General features: G+C 40.5%; 1 protein-coding gene across 2 annotated transcripts in view; it reads left to right on the top strand.

Moving 5' to 3' along the window:
- LOC137298389 (innexin unc-9-like) overlaps positions 1-22,928 on the top strand; it is a 40,424-nt gene that overhangs the window by 6,288 nt on the left and 11,208 nt on the right. The window contains exon 2 of one of the 2 annotated variants that reach the window (XM_067830646.1): positions 12,797-13,069. In XM_067830646.1, coding sequence (XP_067686747.1) covers positions 13,068-13,069 — 2 coding nt within the window. In that variant the 5' untranslated portion in view covers positions 12,797-13,067. Of the gene's footprint in view, positions 1-12,711; positions 13,070-22,928 lie in introns of those variants that run through there. The other variant, XM_067830645.1, reaches the window with a different exon arrangement.

Raw genomic sequence — 22,928 nt, forward strand, 5'->3', positions numbered from 1 at the left:
TAAGCTGTCTGATTTCACAAGAACCGACATTTGACCTGCTTCAGGAAGCTTGGGGTTGAGTTATGTCGATTTTGTTTGCCTAAGTAAGGAATGTGTCAGCCAGCCCCCTCCCGTGGAAAACGACGTCACACTTGCACCAGCGTCATGAAAGCAACTGCATCTGCAAATTATTAAGCGGAAGCAAAGTGCAGTGCATTCAATATCCATAGCATGGGGATCAAAGCAATTCTTTAATATCAGTGCCTCCTGTGAAGCCACAAATCCTATTTCCACACCAACAGGCAAATGTTCGTGACTAACTCTATGGCCTCTTGCTTGAAACGACCATGGCTTTCTATTTTTCAGTTCAAGAGCCCCTGCCTCTGTGGGCATTGGCGGATGTAGAGGTGGATAGTGAGAATGGCTGCAGTCCACACTGGAGTTAATTAATGTACTGTATATGCGGAATCAGGGGTCAGTGGGGTGGTCACCCTTCCCTCCTGAGAAAATTCCTGGATCCGCCACCGACAAAGTTGAAGGTCCGAGTTTCGATTCCCAACATCGGTTCAATGCGTAAGAGGCCCATGTCAAAAACCAGAGAATCTATTATATAGGCTCTCAAGCCCAACTCACTCAGTGTTACTAACTTCCCGTATTGCATCAATGCGCTGCAGCAGTTGCCTCCCTTAGCCGTGTTGGAAACCTTTGAGTGTACGAGTATCTCCTTTGTCGTAATTGTATTTCTGGGTTGTCAGCGTAGTGCTCGTGCTGCGTAGAGTTGCCCCCCTTGGAACAGTAGCTACCTGAGAGCGTGGGTTTGAATCCGGGATGACCCGACCATGTCTCTTGACACCACACAGGTCTCACCAAGGAGGTTAACATCAGAGACACATTACTTAAACATTACTTCGCAATTGTCTCAATCATAGAGCCAACACAAAGGGCGATTATGCTTGTCGTATGAGGCTACAAACGGGAGCGGGTTGTCAGGCTAGCTGACTTGGTTGACATATGACATATAGAATATTCCTCTGTGTGGCGTAAAAGCAAGCTCACTCACTCAATCAATCAATTACTCACTCACTGGCGGTACGGAGTATTTTCAAGCATGATACCATCATGCACTTTGAGTGCTGATATATGTGTTAGCTGTTGGGGCTCTACCACGGTCAATGTTAAGATTCCATTCAAGACATAAAATAACATTTGCAAGCTGTATATTTAAATTGTATTCTGTGTGTCGCAGCGAAACCTTTGAAAGCAATGTTAAACTAGCGCTTCCATGTCACTGAAGGAACGCGTAGACCAATGTCCGCTATTGTAAAGCACACATTCAAATACTATGTGCAATTCATTCCGCTTCAAATGTCTCCCCACTCAAAACCTCGATTCACAGTTACACATACGCCCTTCAAGCATGTGAACGCATAAAACTTTTCTCATTGTGGCTGCACACAAGAGTTTGTGTACGTTTTAGTCACGAGTAAACGTTTAATCTGGCAACAGCTCCACGATATACTGTTGAATGCAAACATTGAGCAATGGTATACCTGTCAACGAAGCGTAATATAACAGCGGGACTTTTTAACTCGGGCTCTTTGTATACATAAATATTTGCCTTGTCCTGAACTAATGAAGACTCAAGAGCGTTTGTGAGAGATATGACTCTGTGTTCTTCAGTCTGTCACACGGTCAAAAGCATGCTAAACCACCCAGTTATTTATTTCAAGTAGGACTGACTTTGTAGTGGTCTTGGAAGACTGGTTGGAAGATTTTCAGGTTAGTCAGCTACTGGGTATTTCGTATGTGTTAGGTTTGGGTCGGTCATTTAGAAGGCAGTTTGTCAAATTTGCTTTTGTGTACTTAAAGTCGTATTTCGTATGTGTTGGATTTGGGTCATTTCGAAACCAGTCATGTTTTCGTCAGATTTTCTTTTATATACTTAAATTCAAAAGTGACTGTAATGTGAATTTCGCGACAATTACTTAGTAATAGATATGACAAATGTAAATATGGCTAATGATCGCTTGGACAAGGGACAGAAAGGTCTCTTTAACATAAATGAAGACTTGGCTGGCAAACTGGATAGGCTTCAGAGTCATATTTAATTTTTTAAACATTTTTATTTACATTTTTTGCCAAGTAAACAGTATTTGGGTTGCGGTGATTTATCATGCATATTTTACACTGATAGCCAAATGAACTTGATACTTTGGTACAACTATTGACGATCCACAACTCCTGCAAGAAAAGTGATGAATCTCGTCTTACTGGAAGTTGCTAAGTTATCGTGTTGACACAAAAACGAGTGCAATTTAACGTACTTTGAACGATTGTGTGTCATCTTATAGCAGCATATCGTCAATATCTTATGGTTACAGTATATTACTTCTTAACAGAAAATGTATCAATGCCGCAATGTAAAATACGGATTTAAAAATCCAATTCACCTGGAAGTCAAACGTTTACTCAGATTAAAGACACATTAGACGTATGCCCGATCAGTAGAATACATGTACATATGCAAATACATGTACATATGCAAATACGTAGCTTGTGTGTTCAGTAAGACTGTTATTAATCAAAATCGTAGGCATATACATTGGCTTATCCCTATTTCGAGACTAGCAGAAGGTCGATATTTAACCATGGTGTCTAAAAAGGACTGGGTGGATGTTGTACCGATTAATTTTATAACGATTTAAAAGCGGTTTTGTGGTTCATTGAAAAGCAGGCTAAGCTATGTTTGATGTGGGATTGTTCGATTTTATGCTTGGCAAGTTTAGTTTTAGCCGGCCTTAGAGGCCATGAAATAGATGGAGCCAATGCAGATCATGGAAGTCCCCAGCACGTTTCCAAGCCTAGATTACCGTAGCTTCTGATAATGAAGAAATCCCGGGGTTCCTCTTACTTGATTTTATGGAGATAGTTTGGATACTGTTCTTTTCTGTAAATACATTCGTTTCAGAGACTAGAAGTTAGTTTAAGTTACAATCACCGTACTTCTCACAGTTATCTTTAAGAATATGGTGTCAACCCAAACTAATCTTAACACAAATATTTCACGAACCGTACAGTCCTGAAATGCAATCCTGTACTTTATCCTGCATATGGTGATTCTCTCATTCGTCGGTTCAAACTGTTTATGGACAACTTGGATACATGTCACTGTGTTGATAACCCCATCTCAGCGTTATCTTACAGTTTCATTATCACAGCGACGCTGTGATATAAGATAACTATGTTATCAAAGACGCTCACTGTTTCCTAAATTAACCTCACTCCTTTTCTTATATGTGATTCAAAATATTCAGTAAACTTTAAGAACCAATGCAAAACCATCATAACATCATAAATTCTATTCATTGCGATTTTTAAGAGGTTGACAAGCCAGGGTCAAGATATCTTAAAAGTAAAATAAATTCCTGGCACGCTGTATAAGTGCATCTCACTTTTACGAAAGGACTCTTAACTGGCAGTTTAGATCTCATAAAGCATTTCTTGGGTTTTAAAGGTCCACATCATCTCTGAAAATTCGTACATTAATCGCTCGATACTGTCGATGAAAAATCAATGTACTGTCTGTGTAAACAATCGTATCTTGAGAATCCCATCCAAGTTTGTCTTGTGACTTTGATGTGAGTTGGTTAAAGTTTTAAACATGCATCCGAGGGAGTAGTCTCTAGTACAGACCCTGAAGCAAATATAACCAAGAAAGCCCACTCCAGTCTAGAAAATGTGACAAGTCTAGATTGAAGAAAGTCTCAGGGCTCCTTTTCAGTTCATTTTAGTTTCTTTCACTGCGAACTTTTTTCAGTACAATATGTTCATTTCAGAAACTATTTGTTAGTCTACCGGATGAGTGGAAATGTTTGAATATGTAGTGGAAGCTGTCAAAACCGGCATCTGTCCAATCCGGCAAGTTGTCAACGCAGGCATAAAATCTCAGCTCCATCCATGGCTTGTACATTTACCCATCAGCTCTACAATCCTGCACTTTGTCTTAACCGGATTATTTCTTCTGTTCCAATGAGTGCCGGTTTAGACAGCTTCCACTGTAAATGACCATGATGTTGGGATCTGGAGGTTTTGTCACTATCGTGGTTCACTCGGAGGTTGGGTTCTCTGCTTTTCATACTTAAAATATGGAAAGAGTTAGTTTGCTTTTATCAAACAAAGAATGTATATCTCCCAGATCCAAGAGAATTAATAGCGTCCTCCAAACTCAAGTCTATGATGATTTGAAGAGTCTACAAAAAGAAAATCAAGTCTTGTGCAATGCCCTGTTCGCATATGTAATTTACAAAATTTACATATTACATACGTAAGTAAGGGGTTATGGCGTAGTCAACTATTCGTTTGTAGCGTCGATAACCCGTCCGATTTCCCACGCGAGTGCGTGTACCGTTTCTGGTTTGCCCCACCGTGATATTCCAGGAAAATTGCTAAAAGCGCCGTAAAACGTAAACTCACCGCATTGCTTACTTGGACATAATGTTAATCCGTAATATATGTAGTAACAGTTCTTTACAGAAGTACAATTATTTTCTGTAATTGGTATCATAACACAAATGTAAACGGTGAATTATTCATTAAACGAGTCCGTCCAATTCGCCCATGTTTGCAGAATAATTAAACTATTTACAAGTAATGAGCAGCTTTTAACGTCACATGGGTTAATACATATGCATGTAGATTTCAATTACATGTATATCACAGCCCGTCAGTCTATTGTGCAACCGCCGTGTTCTTCCATTCAAATCTTGTACATAATTATGGAATTGTCGGCGTCTGTCCTCCCCTCAGTTGATATGTATTAGGTTATGTTGTATTGCCTGAAGGGTACTATGTAAATCCCACATGGTTTAGGGTGTGGTGTTACGAGATGGCATCAGCCGTCTCAAGACCCCGTTCAAGTCCATATTTCTACCTGAGGGTATTCTAATCGATTTGTCTGAGTACTTATCCGTCATTTAGCGCTGTAGGTATTACATGTGCCCTTGGGTATAACCGAAGTTCTGCCTCTGGGCAGGAATTAGGCATACATAACCATTTGGTCCAATTCAGTGATGTACAGTTTCATTCAGCGACGTGTGATAACCCCGGATAACAAAGAAGGGTGTTTGTCGAGATTGTCAAACGATTAGTCAAACCCAGTAACCTATTTGCTCAAACATGTTGAATGTCACCTGCAATTGACGAATGGATTTGGTTCTTGTCAAATACGACTATGGTTCATCAACAATAATGTTAATGTGTGTTAGTTGTGTAACATTCTGAGATTGTGAAGTTTGTGTAGACGTGAAAAGATTGTACCTGGCCATGGGACTTTAAATTTCAAATTGTTAGCCACGGTAGATCATATACAGTAGTTGTCAGTGGACAGGTGTGTGTTAACACACCTCAGAGTGGATGAAGGAACAAGTTGGGCTCCTGTCTGGGTTAAACATATTTAGTTCATGAAAAAGCAGCGACAGAATTTTCATGAACTGGATTGGTCAACAAGATCAAGAGAACTTACATGAAGACTGCTCCAGTGACTCCAATGTTCTTACTTCTGTCTAGGTTAGTATAACTGTATTAATTCCCAGGCAAAATGTCCAGTTAATGTTGAACATGCCATTGGTCTTGGTTTATATTCGAAAACAGTGAGTTTGACAGTGAGCTGTGGGAGAGGTTGTTCTTAGTAGCAATGGTCAGTGGTAGTAGCAGTAGTTGTGACCGCAGTCGAGGTCCAGTAGGACATGAGAAGTAGTGGAACTTTCACAACTATCTCCATATCCTCAGGTATTAAGTGCGATTCCTCTTGAATCTATTTTGACGGTTTAGGAGGCATGTGCAATGCTCCGGGTATTCATGCATGTGTGTACTGTTGGTGCACTGCACCGTTATGACATGGGCTTACTTTAGCTACCCGTGAAATGGTCATGCTGTTGGTCACTGGACTGTCTGGTCCAGACTCGATTATTTACAGACCGCCGCCATATAGATGGAATATTGCTGAGTGCCGCGTAAAACTAAACTCACTCACTCACTCACCCGTGAAGATCCGGGTTAGGATTCAGCAACCATGCTGTCTTAAGAGGCGGCTAATGGGATAGGATAGTCAGGCTCGCTGACTTCGTTGGCACATCCCATGTGCATGGATCGACGCTCATGCTATTGATCACTTGATTGTCTGGTGCAAGCTCGATTAATGACAAACCTCCCCATATAATTGGAATACTACAACAAGCTGCCACCGCCACCGCCACCGCTTCACAGTTACGTCACGACTGTCGAATATCCTAATACCATGGGAACATTCAAGACATCTGAGTCTAAGATTTGCTGATAATCAAATCCACATGACTACAATATCCAGCTGACGAAATATCGGTATCATCTGTGTTCTGGCACGCACAGCTTCTGCGTCTATTTAAGATACCGTAGACATGTTTGGTGTCCAAAGGAACACGGAACCTTTTGTGTGCCATCACACTGTGTTGATCAGGGTGACCGGGTCATGAGATCACATACCTTCTCGATAGCCCCGGGGGATAGGGTGGGCAGCGCCAAGACCGACACTCTTAGGTCAACGACTATCAGGAGCATGGTGATAGCCCTGTCACTCAGAGCGTGTGGGGCTGTACTCGTGCGAGGGTCAACAAAGCTAATTGATTTCAATTAAGATCCTTGAGGGGGCCAAAAGGAACAATGGCTAGTTCTCCTGCAGACAGTCCTCGTCATTATTTACTGTTTCTTTGTTTTATACCCCATCGCACCTGCACCAGTGTCTTCAGTCTTATCTGGGACAAGTAACAGGAACTGAAATTCGAAGTTTAGTAATTTACATTGGAGCTTCATTGACCCATTCTGTTATGCAGTCAGAAAAACGTCGGGTTTTAACAAGTCTGATCTTCCATGATGTGCATGTTCTGGTTTATTTACCTCCCCCACCCCTCATGAAAACAATTACCATTCATGAAGGAAAGTTTATATATCAACAGTTACAATAGTGAACCTTAACCACTGATATCCTCAAACACCAATGCTTCGTATGCTCATTGGTAAATTAAGAAAAATCACTAACAAAAATAATATCCTATGCACATAGTATTCTGTGACTGCTCAGTGAGTGAGTGAGTGAGTGAGTGAGGTTACTTTTACGCCGCACACTCGGCAATATTCCAGCTCTGTGACTTCAGATCGCAGAGCTTATCTACGGGCCGTATATGTGGAAATGTGGGGATATGTGGAAAACACTGTTACGGGGAAAAATATTCCGCTTTCTCCTTACCACTTCCTTCTTTTACTTCTTACATAAGTGTATGGTGAGGGGAAATATTTTCCTCTTACAACGGTGTCCGGAAGAAGAAGTCTGTGCAGGGAAAACACTGGGATTTGCCAGACTAATGTATGTGTAGATTCTGAAACAAAGGTATCCTTCCGGAAAACGGCCTTTAATTAATTTAATGAAACATGAACTGAAGGATCCCAGAGACATATTCAAATCGGTGGAGCTATAATTGCTTGGAATTTCGCAATTCTGGAATGAACTGTAGACATCGTGCCTTGCAACATGTTTTCTCTATACAGTGACTATACTGGATGCATCTGTGGTAGGGTCCGTAGACAGATACCGCAGTTGCCTGTTTGGGAAAGTGTCGGAATTTATAAAGTTGACTGATAAGTTCTGAGCCTCTTACAGATGGAATTGTGTGTAGTCTTTTGCATCGGTCATTATAGGCATTAAGAAGGTACATGAATATTCATAAAAATATGCATCACTAGAAAACAATCGTTTTTCTGTGACACGTCAATGAAAGCGAGGCGAGGAAAATGAAAAGCGTTAAGGAATATAAAAGTAAGCTTAACGTAGTTCTTTCGTAAGGGCGCCATTCTACAGTCTTCCTCGACATGACTGCCATATGTATTTGACTTTGATGTTTGAATTTCAAGAATGATGTGATACCAGTGAAAGATGTTCAAAGTGCAACTTTAAAATATGCTGATGTAGAAAAAAACTGCGTTATGTAACTGTAACGATTTGGGTTTGTAACAGTCGGACATGTAGCCACGAATATCAGTTGCCTGTAGAAAGACTCTCAGAAAATACACAGAAACAAGCTCCTTATGCAGATAATTCCATGACAGGAGGAACATATTGTGCTTTGTCATTACTAAATTGGGTTAAAAGGCGACTATGCTTGGCATAAGAGGCGACAAACGTGATCAGGGGGTCAGGCTCGCTGACTTGGTTGGCACATCGGTTGTCATGCTCAAGATCTGGATCACTGGATTGTCTGGTCCAGACTCGATTATTTACAGTGTGCCGCCATATAGCTGGAATATTGCTGAGTGCGGGGTAAAACTAAAAACTCACTCACTCAGTACCTGGCGTGATATGAATCCCTGTCGTGGTGTGCATGGTCATTGGATTTTACCCCAAACGGCATAAAACAACATTCATTCTTACTTAACTGTATGGGTTCATAGCGAAAAAGGAAAACGTCAGTATAACCTCAAATAGTACTACTGTAACGCAATATCATACTGACAATGTATGACACTGCACGTATCACAGTACACATCAGGACGTCCGTCCGTTCTGACCAACTTGGTTGACCCGGGACGATGAATGACTTTCAGGGAACGTCGGAGAAATGTACTCCGCACTCATATAACATCTGGGAATTTCAAATATCACAATCGAAACATAAGACAGACCTTCCGACAGTGCACCCATACCAAAAACTAAAGGTCTTTCAAATGCCTTTTAGAAATGACACACACAAGGGATAAAATTGCCTTGGATAAAACTTCATATGTATGAGAAACACAGCGTTTTGGAGTGAATAGGAATTTCGTCAGGATGCCTTGATTGCGAAAGATATGCCATAGCTTCGTGTTTGGTGGGGATATTGGGTGAGTGAGCACCAGAAATGGGCTTCACATATTGTACCCATGTGGAGAATCAAAACAACGGGCTTTCGGCGTGACGAGCGAACGCTTTATCCACTAGGCTACCCCACCACCCCTTTGGAAGGGATTTAATGTAATTAACGCTACCGAGCCAAGATAAGATTCGTTATCCGATTGGTAGGGTTCCAAGTAAAATGATCAAAATGTTATCCAGATTATAGAATTATTGCAGTGGTTTCTACACTTTATGGGCTCCCGACATTTCTCCATATGGATCTTTTCAACCCGACATTTATCTATCAAATATGGACGTTTCTACAATCAGTACCTGTTATCATTTTTCATTATTTTTACGAAATATGTTTGTGTTCTAAGTCTGCCTGTTCAAAAAATTGTTTTGACAGTTTACCAGTGAAACATTATGGATGTCAACTTGACTTAACGTCTCAGGGTTTTTACCCTAGACCCCTTCGGCTTTGAGATCTGACCAATGGGCGTGCTTTGTATTAGAGGTAGGGGATCGATACTGTATATGGCTATGTGCCATTAAAGGAAATTTATAATGAAAGTTTTATATTATGTAAATACAATATATTTAGTTATTTTAATTCTTTCACCATATGTTTCTGTTGAAACGAAAGTGACAAACTAAATTCGTATCAACATGTAATTAAAAGGAGACTTTTATGATATATGTTGTCTGAATTTGGCAAGAGGTGCAACATCGAATGCCATACTTACTATATTTCAGAAGGAAAAGCTTAAATATACATATGAGGGTCCATGAAATCAGTTTCTTTAATATCAAATTAAATCAAACTTAATATCATATCAATCGGTAAGTAAGAAACTTATTAAGACTAGTTACATACCAGTATTTACACAGACCACCCAAAGAATGGTCTTGAAGAGAAATGCAAATTATTTTGACAGAACGCGACCATTCGAACACTTAAAGCAACAACAGTTGTATTTGAATTAGATTGTACTGGTGTAAGCATACTTGTATTTCTGACTAAATCTGGATCGGCAAACAAGCAAAACGTGCTTATGTAAATACCTCCAGGTAATGAGCTGGCAACGGTTGTTGTTTATACTGAATAGTGCTGAACATTATGCAATAAAAATGGAATTATTTACCAAAAGGGTGGAGGTAAACACCAGTTCAAGAAATATATGTATCAGAAAGCTAGTGATTAGCAAACGCTAGCGTTATTTATTCCATAAAAGGGTTAACAAAAATACTAATTCCTGAAAGAAACCTAACCCAGACTTTCCAGAAACCGAATACGGTGATGCATGAATGAGTGTAATATTTAGACGTAAGCATATAAATGGTAAAAACATTTTAGTTTTATTGGATCTTTGGATGACATTTCGAAGGATCACACATAAATCGTGGTGAATTTGTTTATGTTAGTCAATTTGAGTTTACAACCTTATTTGTATGTAGAACGTAGCATTTATAATAAAATATTGTGTTTGAAGTATTTTATTAACTTTGCTTTATCAGTTTCTTTTTAATCCCTTGTATTCAGGCGGAATTTACCAAAGGCTACAGGACTACTCTTCTAATACCCACCTGGTTCAGCCCCTCCCCATCCCTCACCAGGTGCCCAGGACCACATGGTACCTATTGTGGCCAAGGACCATGCACCCCAAGGCACTGTCCCTTTCAATTTGACCCCTGACCTCCCCCTGTCCATCAGAATGTTTACTGAGGATGATAACAAAAGCCCGGTGGTTATGACGAGACTGACTTTGTTGTTGGGATTCCTGAATGTGTGGAACGTCGGGGCGCCGTGCGAACAATACAATGGCCGTATGTCTAATCTGGCAAGCAGCAACGGTCTTTATAGACTCAGGGTGATGAATTGTGAGGATGAGCGTAGCGATCTGTCTCTTTTAACTTGTAACTTTTTTCCCGGCTGACTTGGGTGCATTTGGCTTCAATCTTCCGGTTGATAATCACATGTAAGGACCAAATGTGTCTACTTCTAAACTGGTTATAGAGCTGTATTGTTTGGTGACTTGCTTCAGTTGTTCGTTATGCTGAAGGGGTCGTTGTCAGCACAGGTACTACAGAAATGTACCTCAGGTATCTTTCTGTATACAGAAGTGTACCCTAACCAAAGTAGATCGTACCGTAGGACGATCCCATTCTGCATCACGATCAGCGCTGAACCGGTTTCTCGAACGCGTACTTTTATTCCTGTCTAAAAACAATTCAGCATGGCAGTACGTGTTCGTCAGGAACACCAATATACCTTCCTTCGACTGTCAGTTGTACAATATCCGCTCCACTGCGTTAGAATAAAAGGCGATTTTCGATGCCCAGAAAGTGCTCGAATCAGGCGATCTGGAACAACAGCACAAACCGGTTTCTGTTTTGGCTTGAGAAAAGTGGACTCGTCTGCTGTTTAGGGTACCGGGTACGTTTCTGTACATTTACTTTGTCTAGGGGGCATTTCTGTACACTGAAACGTACCTGGGTTACATTTCTGTAATTCCTATGCCGACAACGACCCATTCAGCGTTAGTTTGATGTATTGGGACTGTTTGTTTAGACGTTTAACTTTTTGAGAGGTATTTTATAAATTGGGACGTACAATACAGAACAAACGTTATGGATAACAACGAATAAAAGTTTGATCTGTATTGTTTAAAGTTTGCGAATATATATCGGAACTTCGTACATGGAACGTTGCGTTAATAGTGATTTTAAGGCGCCCTGTGTTTGCAACAAGCGTACTCTTACTTAGAGTTACTTCCCTTGTATAGACACCTGTTGATTAAGTACTTCATGGGAGGAGCATTAAGCAAAGCTGTTCCTCTTTCAGAACATAATTTATCGTTCAAAATTCCATACACGTACTGTGCCTGAAGTTGTACATTACTGAAAGGGGATGGAATAGGTAAATGTGATTTAAACATTATTCTTTGAATGAATAGGGGCTGAACGATCTGTACGGCTAATGTGAGCACTGATCCCATATAACATAATTTTTATTAAAAATGGAATTATAATAATATGAAAATCGTAATGAGCTTTGGGCGATGCAAAATGCAATGCAAATTGCAGGGTTTAGCAAAAGGAAAACGAAAAGCATTTTAGATGGAATACATAATTAATTTCACCTTTTATATGGAAAAGCTTAATAATTTGTTTTTAATTCAGATAAGGAAATATATGTCTTCAATTCTTTATCCCATGCTTGTTTCTCAGACATAGTACTTAACCTAGTTGACATTTCAAGGACATATTTGCGTATTACCGTTGTTTAACTGGTTATTAATGTTGGACTTACATGCCATATTAAGGATTCCTTTGTTATCATTTCGTATGCAAGATGTTGGGTGACACATGGGATAACCTTTGGCATTTCACGCCCCCCTCCCGTCGACATTGTTAAGTACAAGAGGCTTGTCAGTATCTTGCTTGTCACCTCAAACTGTTATCTTGTCAGTTTCTCACATGTTGTCAGTTTGAACGAGAGAACGTTCCACATTTGTTTAACTAACCTATTTTTCAGCCCTGTTCATAATTAATTATGTTTACTCTTTAATGTGTTGTAAAATAAATAATCAGTAATGTATGGATAATAGGATTTTTTCCATGAATGTAGTTTAATAAACTAAATTCTAACTAAAGTATTATGAAAAATATGGAATTCTTTTGGCATATGATTATTTTGAAATTTACTGTGAAATGGATTTTAAAAATTCCACTTGTTTACCAGGAGTCCCTACTTAAGTCAATTGTGACGTCACAGAAGGCCAGCCAGTCCCAGTTGACAGAGACTCACCCACATTGGTGACATCACAGGCTTCGTGTCAAAGGTCACAGTGTCGAAATCTCTTTCCCAACTTGCAATATCTCACACAATAATAAAGTTAAACCTTCACATTGCAGACGTAGTACACCCGACCAAGGACAAAGCCTCGGATAAAGACTTTTACTCTCAGATTTAACACAGAAGAACAATGTCTCGAACCTGAGCGCTGATCAAGGGTACACACACGCTCTCTGCACCCAGCTCGTAAACATAACTCAGAACGAGGCACAGCGAAAGGGCTGGATCGTCGCCCAACTTGAGAAGTTGAGAACTTTTAAAACAAGTACCTGTGTTCTTTTCGACATAGAGAGGGATACTTACTAAAACAGGAAGAAAGAGGCATCGAGGATGTAAGTATTAACTGACATTATATTTCGATGTCGATTGCTTCTGGTGGTATGCTGGTGTCACCCACCTGTTCGTGATCTACCTGTGTGTCGTGTCCTAAATTCACTGACAGCGTTGTACATGGCTGAACCCGTGGGAAAACACGCGACAGGGCAAGCTGATCTGTACATAAATTCGCTCAGCCTCTGTGGAACGCTGGTTGTTTCGTTTGTAAAAGTATGCTTAACAATGGTCTCATGTAAGGCCGTTTGTCCAGACTTACAGATATTGTGAATATACGTTTGACCACACTGAGGGGATATATGTCACGACAGTGATTTAAAGGCATGCACGCTAAGTTATCTTTCGGATGTATACTAGTATTTTTTTGGGTACAAATTTAGTTTTGAATAGATATAAATGTATTAATATATATTAATACATTATACACTCGGTTTTATTTATTTATTTATTTATTTATTTATTTATTTATTTCCCCTTCATATTTAGTAATGTTTTGTCACCCGTTATCACCAAATTTTCATTACTTTTGTGTGGTTCATAACAGTTACACTCAGTTTACTAATAGTCTGTATTGCTTTATGTATTGATTTACTCTTAGTATTAAGTATCGCCTAGTTCCAATACTATTGAATGATTCACCACGGTTACACTCAGTGTACAAATGACCCGTATTGTGCAATAAAAACGCAAACGTTCGAATATGCTCCTTTTGTGGTGCAAACAATACAAATCCCGGACGTGAAGCAGCTTTTCACTTAATCCACTGAGCCCCAGCTTTTGCTGTTCTCATCAAGTGGTTTTGCTTCCTCCAAAAGGCGGACAAAGTCGTCCTCGTTTCCCAGTTACCCATGTCATCGACAACCATTGGCACTCTTAACCACGTGCTAACTCCGCTAATGAACCTTAACCTGTACAAGACGCTGCGTGCGGACGTTTGTCTGTGACATGCTAATGGTCAACTGTTCATGCACACAAAATATTATGATCATTGCAAAACTGACCTTAAGAAACAATAGCCTACATGGAGACGACTGTTATATGTTTATCTGTTGTGTGAGCATGTGAAGAAAATTTATCAGTATGTTGTAACGGGCCTTTTCACAACTACACAATGTGGCATTCTCTCTCTCTCTCTCTCTCTCTCTCACACACACACACACACACATAAACAAACGCATACGCACAAACACACAACACGATATTTAATCCAAAAACGACTCCTACCCCACCAAATCTATAAAAGGAAAAAAGAGGTATTTTTTCTGAAAAAAAATGTACTAGAAAACGTGCAGCCATAGGTTCCTTATGCTGAAAGAAATGTTTTCGGGCGTAAGAGACTGTCGTGTCTACCCCTATTACGTGCCCCTGTTGTCAGACCCTTTCAGACCCTTACTTGGATAAGCTGCAACAATCCATCTTAACGGGATCGGATTTAGGGTTTTATCCGTAACCTGTTTTCTTGGGCGGCACCCAGCCATAATTTGTCACGCAGGTCTGTTTTCACATTTGCACTCCTATCTACCGTGTAGCCTCGGGGATATGTGTTTAGGAAGAGACAGGTCACTGCAGATTCGTTCTGGTCAGCTCAGGACGCCATGGGTATAGTTCCGGCAATAACTGAACCCTTAAATTTTGGTCCCTGTCATTATTGAATGTTTGAAAATTGCTTAAATGTACTGAACAGCAAAAGAAACGTAGGTTTCGAATAAATATATTGTCATAAAAGTAAGCGTTCGTGTCTTCTACTTAAAAATATAAAAAGCCAGAGTTATTTCTTTTCCTGTTCAGTGCTCGTCCAGATAGAACAGCCGTGAAGATCACTGTATAGACGAGGGTAATATCTGAAGAAATTTACTGTTGTTCATTGCATTTCTAGCTTGAAATGAGGGGTGCTTCGAACACATCTCTCCTAGAAATGAGAAACGTATTCTGTCACGTAATACCCCAAAATAATTGCATTTAACAGCCTGCTTGTTACCCATGTACCCACATGAAACGGATGATGCCAGTCTCCCATTTCATATTCATTTCCGAATGTTGTGATAACATAACAAAGGATTCAGTTTCGGCAAGAAATGATGAAGTCTTGTTTCTACAAGGAAGTTTAAATTCGTTTTGCAGAAAACATTTATCTTGTGACTTAAAGGTCACTCCCGTTTGCACGTAGTTCGGGTTATTATACAGGAGGGCTAATAGTGTATGATCGACCATTACCAGGGACTAATTGGTACAATGGTATTTGTGTAGACCTTCCGTATTCATTGATGTAAGTGAAATGATGAACATGCCACGATGACTCCCAACACTGAAACCGTGTCTCGAGAAAAACTTTCACGGATAATCTAACTACAGGGCCTCTGTCATGTCGTAAGTATTTAGTTTTCGTGAATTGATAAATGTTGCTCGTATGTTGTCATCCAAAGCGGATTTGGTGTCTGAAACTGATACCCAATGAAACTGCGATAGCTGGTTTATACATATGTGAAGGGAAGTCGTGTGAACCTTGTCGCGGTTGCTAAGCTGTCCTTTGTTCGTAGCTGTCAATAATTTGGTCGATATGTACACCAGTTTCCTCAAATCGAATGGACAAAACGAATTTTCGAGACGAAACCTCCAGAAGTCAAGTAGAGAGGGCGTCAGCCCGGAGAGCAGAGGTTCTGATCCCGGTCTGGTCATACCAGCAGAGAGGCGGTTGGGTGGCTTAATGGTTAAAACGTTCGCTCGTCACGGCGACGCCGGGGGTTAGTATCCCCAACTGGGTACAATGTGTGAAGACCATTTCTGGTATCACCCGCCGTGATATTGCCATGAAACTAAACTTACTACTCATTTAAACCAAATGACGTTAAGAGATGGTACTTGTTGTTAACCTGCCTGGTGCTCGGCAATAAATGATATAGTATACAAAAGATCACCTTACTTTGGGGGACCAGGAAATCGACGTATTTCGGGAGGTCATAGCAATATTTGCGTGGTCTACACAAACAACATCAAACAAAACGTTGTTGATAAACACTATGTACATTTGCTTAAGGCGAGTACACGGGCTTATATATTAAATGAACCGTTGTTGATATATCGCATACTCAACCAATCGAGAGATATATGTTTGCAAAACAGATTTAATATCATTGATCCGGGTGCTATGATAATATAGCCGTGAGTATTAAGCTATATATCAGAATAACCACTAAGGGCTAGTGATGGAACGTTTAGATAAATTCATCTTCTACCTGTTTCTAATAATACAAAAAACGTTTTCACCAAATTCCAATTTTTATATGCGATATAGACAGTCCAAACGAATTATTCCTTATTTTCCGATCAGCTGAAATGTTAGAATAGGAACGAAAAACGGCGATTGTCAAGATAATTCTACGTCTGTGTCGTTAGTATAGTCCGAACATTATAGACCAAGTTTATAGACACAGTAAACCTCCCCTGTCCGAACGGTCCTTGTTTACCCATACGCAGGGCGCAAGGCAGGGTGACAAAACGTACATTTTTAACGTCTTTTGGTACCACGGGATGGAATCTTTTCCCATCAGTTTTGGGGCGAGCCTCTCTAATCACGGACATAGACAATGACCGTTTCAACAGTTGGTGTTATGAACCTAAATATTTGTACTGGAAGTCGGTTGTTAATATCACGTTCTTTTTAGCAGAGGAAAGGTTGAAAAAAAGTTTCCCGAGGATGTATTTTTCATGATCGAACACGTTACAGGAATCGGTTTTATTTTAGACACAAACACTGAAACAAAGTAGACGAAAGTGGATCGCTTTCAACACGTACATCCCAACGAGTGAGGGAGTGAGTTTTACGCTGCACTCAGCTATATTCCAGCCATATGGCAGTAAAAGATCGAGTCTGGACCCGACAATCCAGTGATCAACAACAAGAGTATCGATCTGCGCAATTGGGAACCGATGACATGTGTCAACCAAATCAGTGAGCCTGACCACCCGATCCCGTTAGTCGCCCCAACGAGGGAACGTACTAACCCAATGGCGTTCACGTGTACTGGCGGTGCCAATCTCGGGATAGCCTGCCTTTGGCTACTGTCGTGGCGTTAAACAGCTGGTAACGAATTAATGTCAGATAGGCAGGAGTCCTCCTAGGTTCCAGGAATAACTTTACAGATCAATCCGAGATAGTAGGAAGCATCTAATCTAATTTATTCCAGACAGAAAGGGCAGCGCATAACTAGAATTCACCTCAAATCAAAGGTCTTATTTATGCAAATATCCTATTGATATGTCACTCTTCATAATATTTACAGTCCCATCTAGCACGTCGGAAGACTTGTTTAATCACAGGGTGTAATGGAAGAGTAACTGAATATACAGGTCACGTTTGATATATGACACCTAGTTATCCCGGTGTTTCTGTTCAAGGTTGAATATTTGCCCCTGTATAATCATCAAGATCTGGACAAAATATTTCAGATGTGTTTTGAACAAAAGTTTAATTGTGGTGAGGTTCGAAAATAATGCAGATATAAACTTTTGGGCATCGCTTTATGTATTTCAGTATATGATCTATATATTCCTTGAAGTCACTAATTTACCCATCATGTAGAAATGTAAGAACATGTATCAGATGTCAGTCGTTACCGAGTGCAAGGATGGACGACCTGACCATCATTCCTCGCGACTGCGCCAACCCACACACAGACAGATATAGCTTGTCATACAACGTTCCCCGCATACCTCCCCAACCCCCTCCTGTCAGACCCCCTTGTCAAACACGGGCTTGGCTAGCGTCCCCGCGAGTCACGTACCGAGTGACAACAACACGAAGCACGTTGAGGGTCCGTCGACGACGGCGTGTTTACTTCCACGGGCGTGAGGTGCACACTCGCCGATTCTCGTTATGTGCAGAAGTTAAAGTTCCGTATGAACGTTCGCAATAAAAACTAAATGTTTGTTGGATTTTAGAGGAAGTTTCCGCATTCAAGTAACGCGTCTTCATATATTTCCTTGATCGTTTCCGCGAGGGCATTTTAGTGACGTTGGCTAAACAGTTATTGCATCAGGCAAAACAGTTATTGCGGCACTGGAATAATTGCTTCATCAAATGTCACATTCCTTCACTCGGTTTGATTTGCATATAAATCATAACATTTGCCTTGTTTAAACGGTTGCATTCCACTCTAGCTGCGCTTATGCACTCCGTTTACAGTCTGCAACGAATGATGCAGTTTTGTCATTGTCACGGTGGGGCGGTGGGGTAGCCTAGTGATTAACATAAAGTGTTCGCTCGTCACGCCGAAGACCCGGGTTCGATTCTCCACATTGGTACAATGTATCGAACCCATTCCTAGCATCCCGTACTGTGATATTGCTGGAATATTGCTAAAAGCGACGATAGATCTTATTCACTCGTTTCCATGACAGTTCAGACAAATGAACGAGCAACAAATCGTCCTCGTTGATGTGGTGCAATACACCAGCCACGTCTGTCCAACTTGTACGCGTCCCTTTGTGACCTTCCAATGATATTGAAAATAGTTAATCCTTTTACAGAGCTCGATAAGATAAAGTCGATCAAAACCCTTTGACGGGAAAGTTATTACACTGATCACCTGTGTCAGAAGATCGACGTATTCTTGAGACCGAAATCCAAAGTCCAACATGTCTGGACCCTTATCTACCACCCCTGAAGCTGGCCTGCTGTTCTGTGTGAAAAGGGCCATTCCTGACCCACGTCCAAAGCTCCCGTTTCCTACCATAGCTCTGCCCTTGTGACCTCTCGAACCCACGCATGCTCGCTCAAACAGATAGACGATACTAAAAATGATCATTTGAATTTATGCAGATGAGTGTCAAACCGGTATTTAGCGACATTCTAAATGCGGTACTTGTGTCAAGTGTTTGAGATATCACCTATTCTGTGACACAAACAATCCGTTGCCCTTTGGGTATCTGGACGGGGTTTTGCATAATTTTCTTGCGCTTATTCAATTCGCCGTCTGTGGATCACTTTGAACATAAGTAAAGACATTCTACTGTTATCTTGCAGGCATACAAGATGCAATGTGTGGAGCTCATTTCTTGCGTTCTCCAGCGTTACATTGCTGGAAAGTTTCTAATACTAAAACGGGTGTAAAAAATATGCTCACTCACTCACTTCCGTAACACAATGTTGCAGGAGTAATTCTTTAAGCGGCGCAAAACCTTCCATACTCATTGAAAGAAATATTCTACTTTTTATAACTCTGTCGTCCCTTGTTCCTGAGCACAGAGACTCTTCTCATCACTTATAGCTGACAAATAGACAAATGTAGCCTCATTACCCATCAACATTGCTATTAGCAGTCAAAGCAGACATGTAAAATGGCCTTCACCTTGCACACGCGTGGTTTCAGAGTCCTATGACTCAGACCAGTCCCAATCTGGTTTTGCTACCTGTCTCCACTCAGGGTTAAATAACCACCTCCAACCTTAACTGCGTGTTCATTCAGACGTGTTATGCTTACTTCTGTATGTCATTCATCCATCCTGAAACCTCAAGCATACACTGGACCCTTGCTGAAACTTTGAAAGCCTGTTCACACGCCCAGATGCTATTGTATCGGATGAATGACAGTTCCAAAACATATATCTCACAACTGTTCATGCCCAACTATGAGCATCCCAAACAGTCTTCATTTTGTGTATTTGCTGAATACCTTTTCATTGGTGTTACTTTGACGTCATGGACAAAGCCATAAATACACATTTTATGTTGATCTGTCCCAGGCTGTCTCATAGCCCTGTATACTGAAATATTGCCTTTGTTAAGAACGAGTGTATAACCTGACATCCAGAGGTCATACATGAGACCTTACACTGGACAGCTGGACCAGTCTCGCAAAGATCTCGTAAGACTAAGAGCTCTTGACTTCCCTTGTAGTATACCTACTTCCTGTACTGTGGCGTTGACTTATGACAGTGTTAGTGCTATGAGAGCTGTGTGAAACGGTCCTTGGTACGAAATACCATGATGCAATTCGAGGGAGTTAAAACACGTCACTTCGACAGTATTTCAGTCATACTGAGACGTCGGAGTGTGACGTCCAGAAATAAGTGATATTGTAGCCGTTGATTACCACAAGATTCTTGTAGTTGATATTCTTAACGGTATTTTGTATGACGAAGCCCAAATGCAACATATGTTACAATGACTAGACGTTTGAATGTCTTCCACAATCTGTTTTGTCCCAGGACTTGACCAACGTGCAGTGCAAGGAAACACCTTTACAACTGTACCGACATTCTCATTCAATCACCCATGTCACTCCCCTTTTGCTAATTGCATTGCCTATTGTAGTCGATTCAGCATGGTAACAGTCATGAACAGTATTCAACCCAGCAGGTGTACTGCAAGGTTCTTCATTGTGTCCTATCTTTTCTTTGTTAATGTCTGTAAATCTCACGACGTCCACTGAAGCATGTTGTATACATGCGTCATGGCGTTATTGTATTTTATTGTTCAGAAGGGTAAAATGCTTTTGAAAAAATAAAATAATGCTTAGAAAAGGGTACTTTTTAAAAACAGATAAACAATGATTTGGAACGCCTGCTGCAGGTAAGAAACTGCCATGGTATGTGTCTAACCCAACTCTGCTATCAAACTTTTCTTCAAAACCAGCAGCCTAAAGTATGAATTTATAAATCAAATGAATAAATAAATATATTTATGACCAAGTAAAACTGAGAGCAAGATTGTCTTTTATTATGGACGTCAACTCTTTGAGCCGTGACTGGCCATTCAGGGACAAACCTTTTGTAAAGTTCCACCCTGCTATTAAGTGTAAATGGAGAAGCAAGACACCATTAGTCCCTCAAAAACCACCGCATGCCAGTTTTCAACACCCTTCACCGCCTGAGGGGCATGGTCTATTACTTCTATATAGACCGTCCCCGATTGACGCCCATTATGGCCACAGACTATATACCTGGTCTGTGTACCTGGTCCGAGAGATATCTTTATGCGAAAGTGCCCATTGTCCAGTCGTCTGACCTACATGAATCCCAAACTGATCCTTGTCAAACACACTAGACCAAACACTGACACGATCCTTATATCTTGGCTGTTAGTGGAGAGGACCAAGGTACACAAAATCCCACGTCGGCTCGACGTAACCCGGCTACATCACTCAAAATATTGGCTCAGTGGGCGACAAGAAATTTCAATGTTGTTCGGTGAAATAGCCATGTGATGAAAGCGTCCGTTCGTCACGCCGAGAATAAGGGTTCGATTCCACACATGGCCACAACGTGTGGAACCCATTTCTGGTGTAACCCGCCGTGAAATTGCTTAACTAAAGCCAAGCTTACTCACTCATTCATTCTCTATGCCAAGTGATTTTGAAAACAAAGATGATAAGGAATATAGTTGTCGTACAGTAGAGTTTCTAAGAATGGCGCTGTTCAGCCATGACGTATCACGCAGATTATATCGGTTTGTATCCTCCAGTACAATGTGATAAATCTGGCCTTGTGGTTGCAGCATTGTGAAGTCCTCTTCATCCTTTCAGACTAATACACAGGGCAGAGAGAACACCCGGTGCTCGTCTGATGATGACCCTTTGCTGAAAGCATGTCAAACAAATTATCGAGAATAGTGTATGCTCAAATTATTTAGAAATGACATTTTCAGTGGTATTTAATATCACCCAGATGTTATCATTTTGGTGTGTTCAAGTAATCTTTTATCTGGTTGAAATCTCTGGAAGACTAAAGGGCTTGTCCACGTTCACTACGTAGCTGGAACACGTAATCCCTTTGAAGTTTCAAAGTTTTTCAAAGTTGGATGAACATTTTTTAGCAGTTTCAACAAATTAAATGTGTAAGTCACTATAAGACCTTTAGAAAGAAAAGGCAAGCGTTAAGCTAAATGCATTACCGTCAATCACAAATATATAAGCCCAGGAAACGTCTTTGAGTGCTCGGTAAGGATTATTTTATTAAGCTGCTTTTCAAAATATGACGTACATTTAAACGCAAGAAAGTAGGTATGGATCAAGTCTATTCTTTGTGACCTTCAGATTACGTGACATCTTGCAATCGTGAGGATTTACGTTACACCACGAAGTGACCATTTGTCACCATTGCTGCATGTGACCTTCACAATCATGACCGTTCTTGTTCGCCGGCACGCGTCGGCCCTGACAATGCATTCGTGTCTGTGATCATTACTTCATAAATTGTCAGCCTTATCCTTTCCCGTATTGTTAACAAACGTAAGTAAATAGGTTCAATTTACAGTGTGAGACCTTTGTGCTTGGTTGGAAAGACGCCAGTAATACCTGTTCGATATGTACTGAGAGAGGGAAATAAAGGAACAGGTATGATGGATGGTGGACGTGGTGTCCGGACATTTTTATTGAAAATACTTTTATTTATGTGTGTGTTCTATTTTTAGTGTGTGATTGTGTTTCGTATTTATATTTGAACATTAACTCTAGAATAGTAAGCATCTCTTCCTTTCATTTTATCTTCCCAGTTTTTTTAATATCTGACGTTTAAGCTTAGTTTATTTTGAGACGAAACCAGGGATCTGTATTCCCTTTGGACAAGGACATGTGGAGCCTCCCTGTGATTATTTTAAGACGAGATGAAACGCAACTTATTTACAAATTTTACTTACAACAAATAGACAATTTACGAAAATTAAAACACTATAGAATATATCAGAAAATTGTGATTCATGAGATGAGTTAAGTTTGGATGAGTTGAGAACATGGTTTACTAAGTCAAATTGTAATTATGATTATGAGGTCATATTACCTGGCTGGGAGGTCTAAATGAACTAGACACAACATCTTGCAAAATGACAACGTATTCGACAAGACGTATCACGCCAATGGAACG

This window comes from Haliotis asinina, chromosome 10, assembly GCF_037392515.1.
Source record: "Haliotis asinina isolate JCU_RB_2024 chromosome 10, JCU_Hal_asi_v2, whole genome shotgun sequence".
Lineage (NCBI taxonomy): Eukaryota > Metazoa > Mollusca > Gastropoda > Lepetellida > Haliotidae > Haliotis > Haliotis asinina.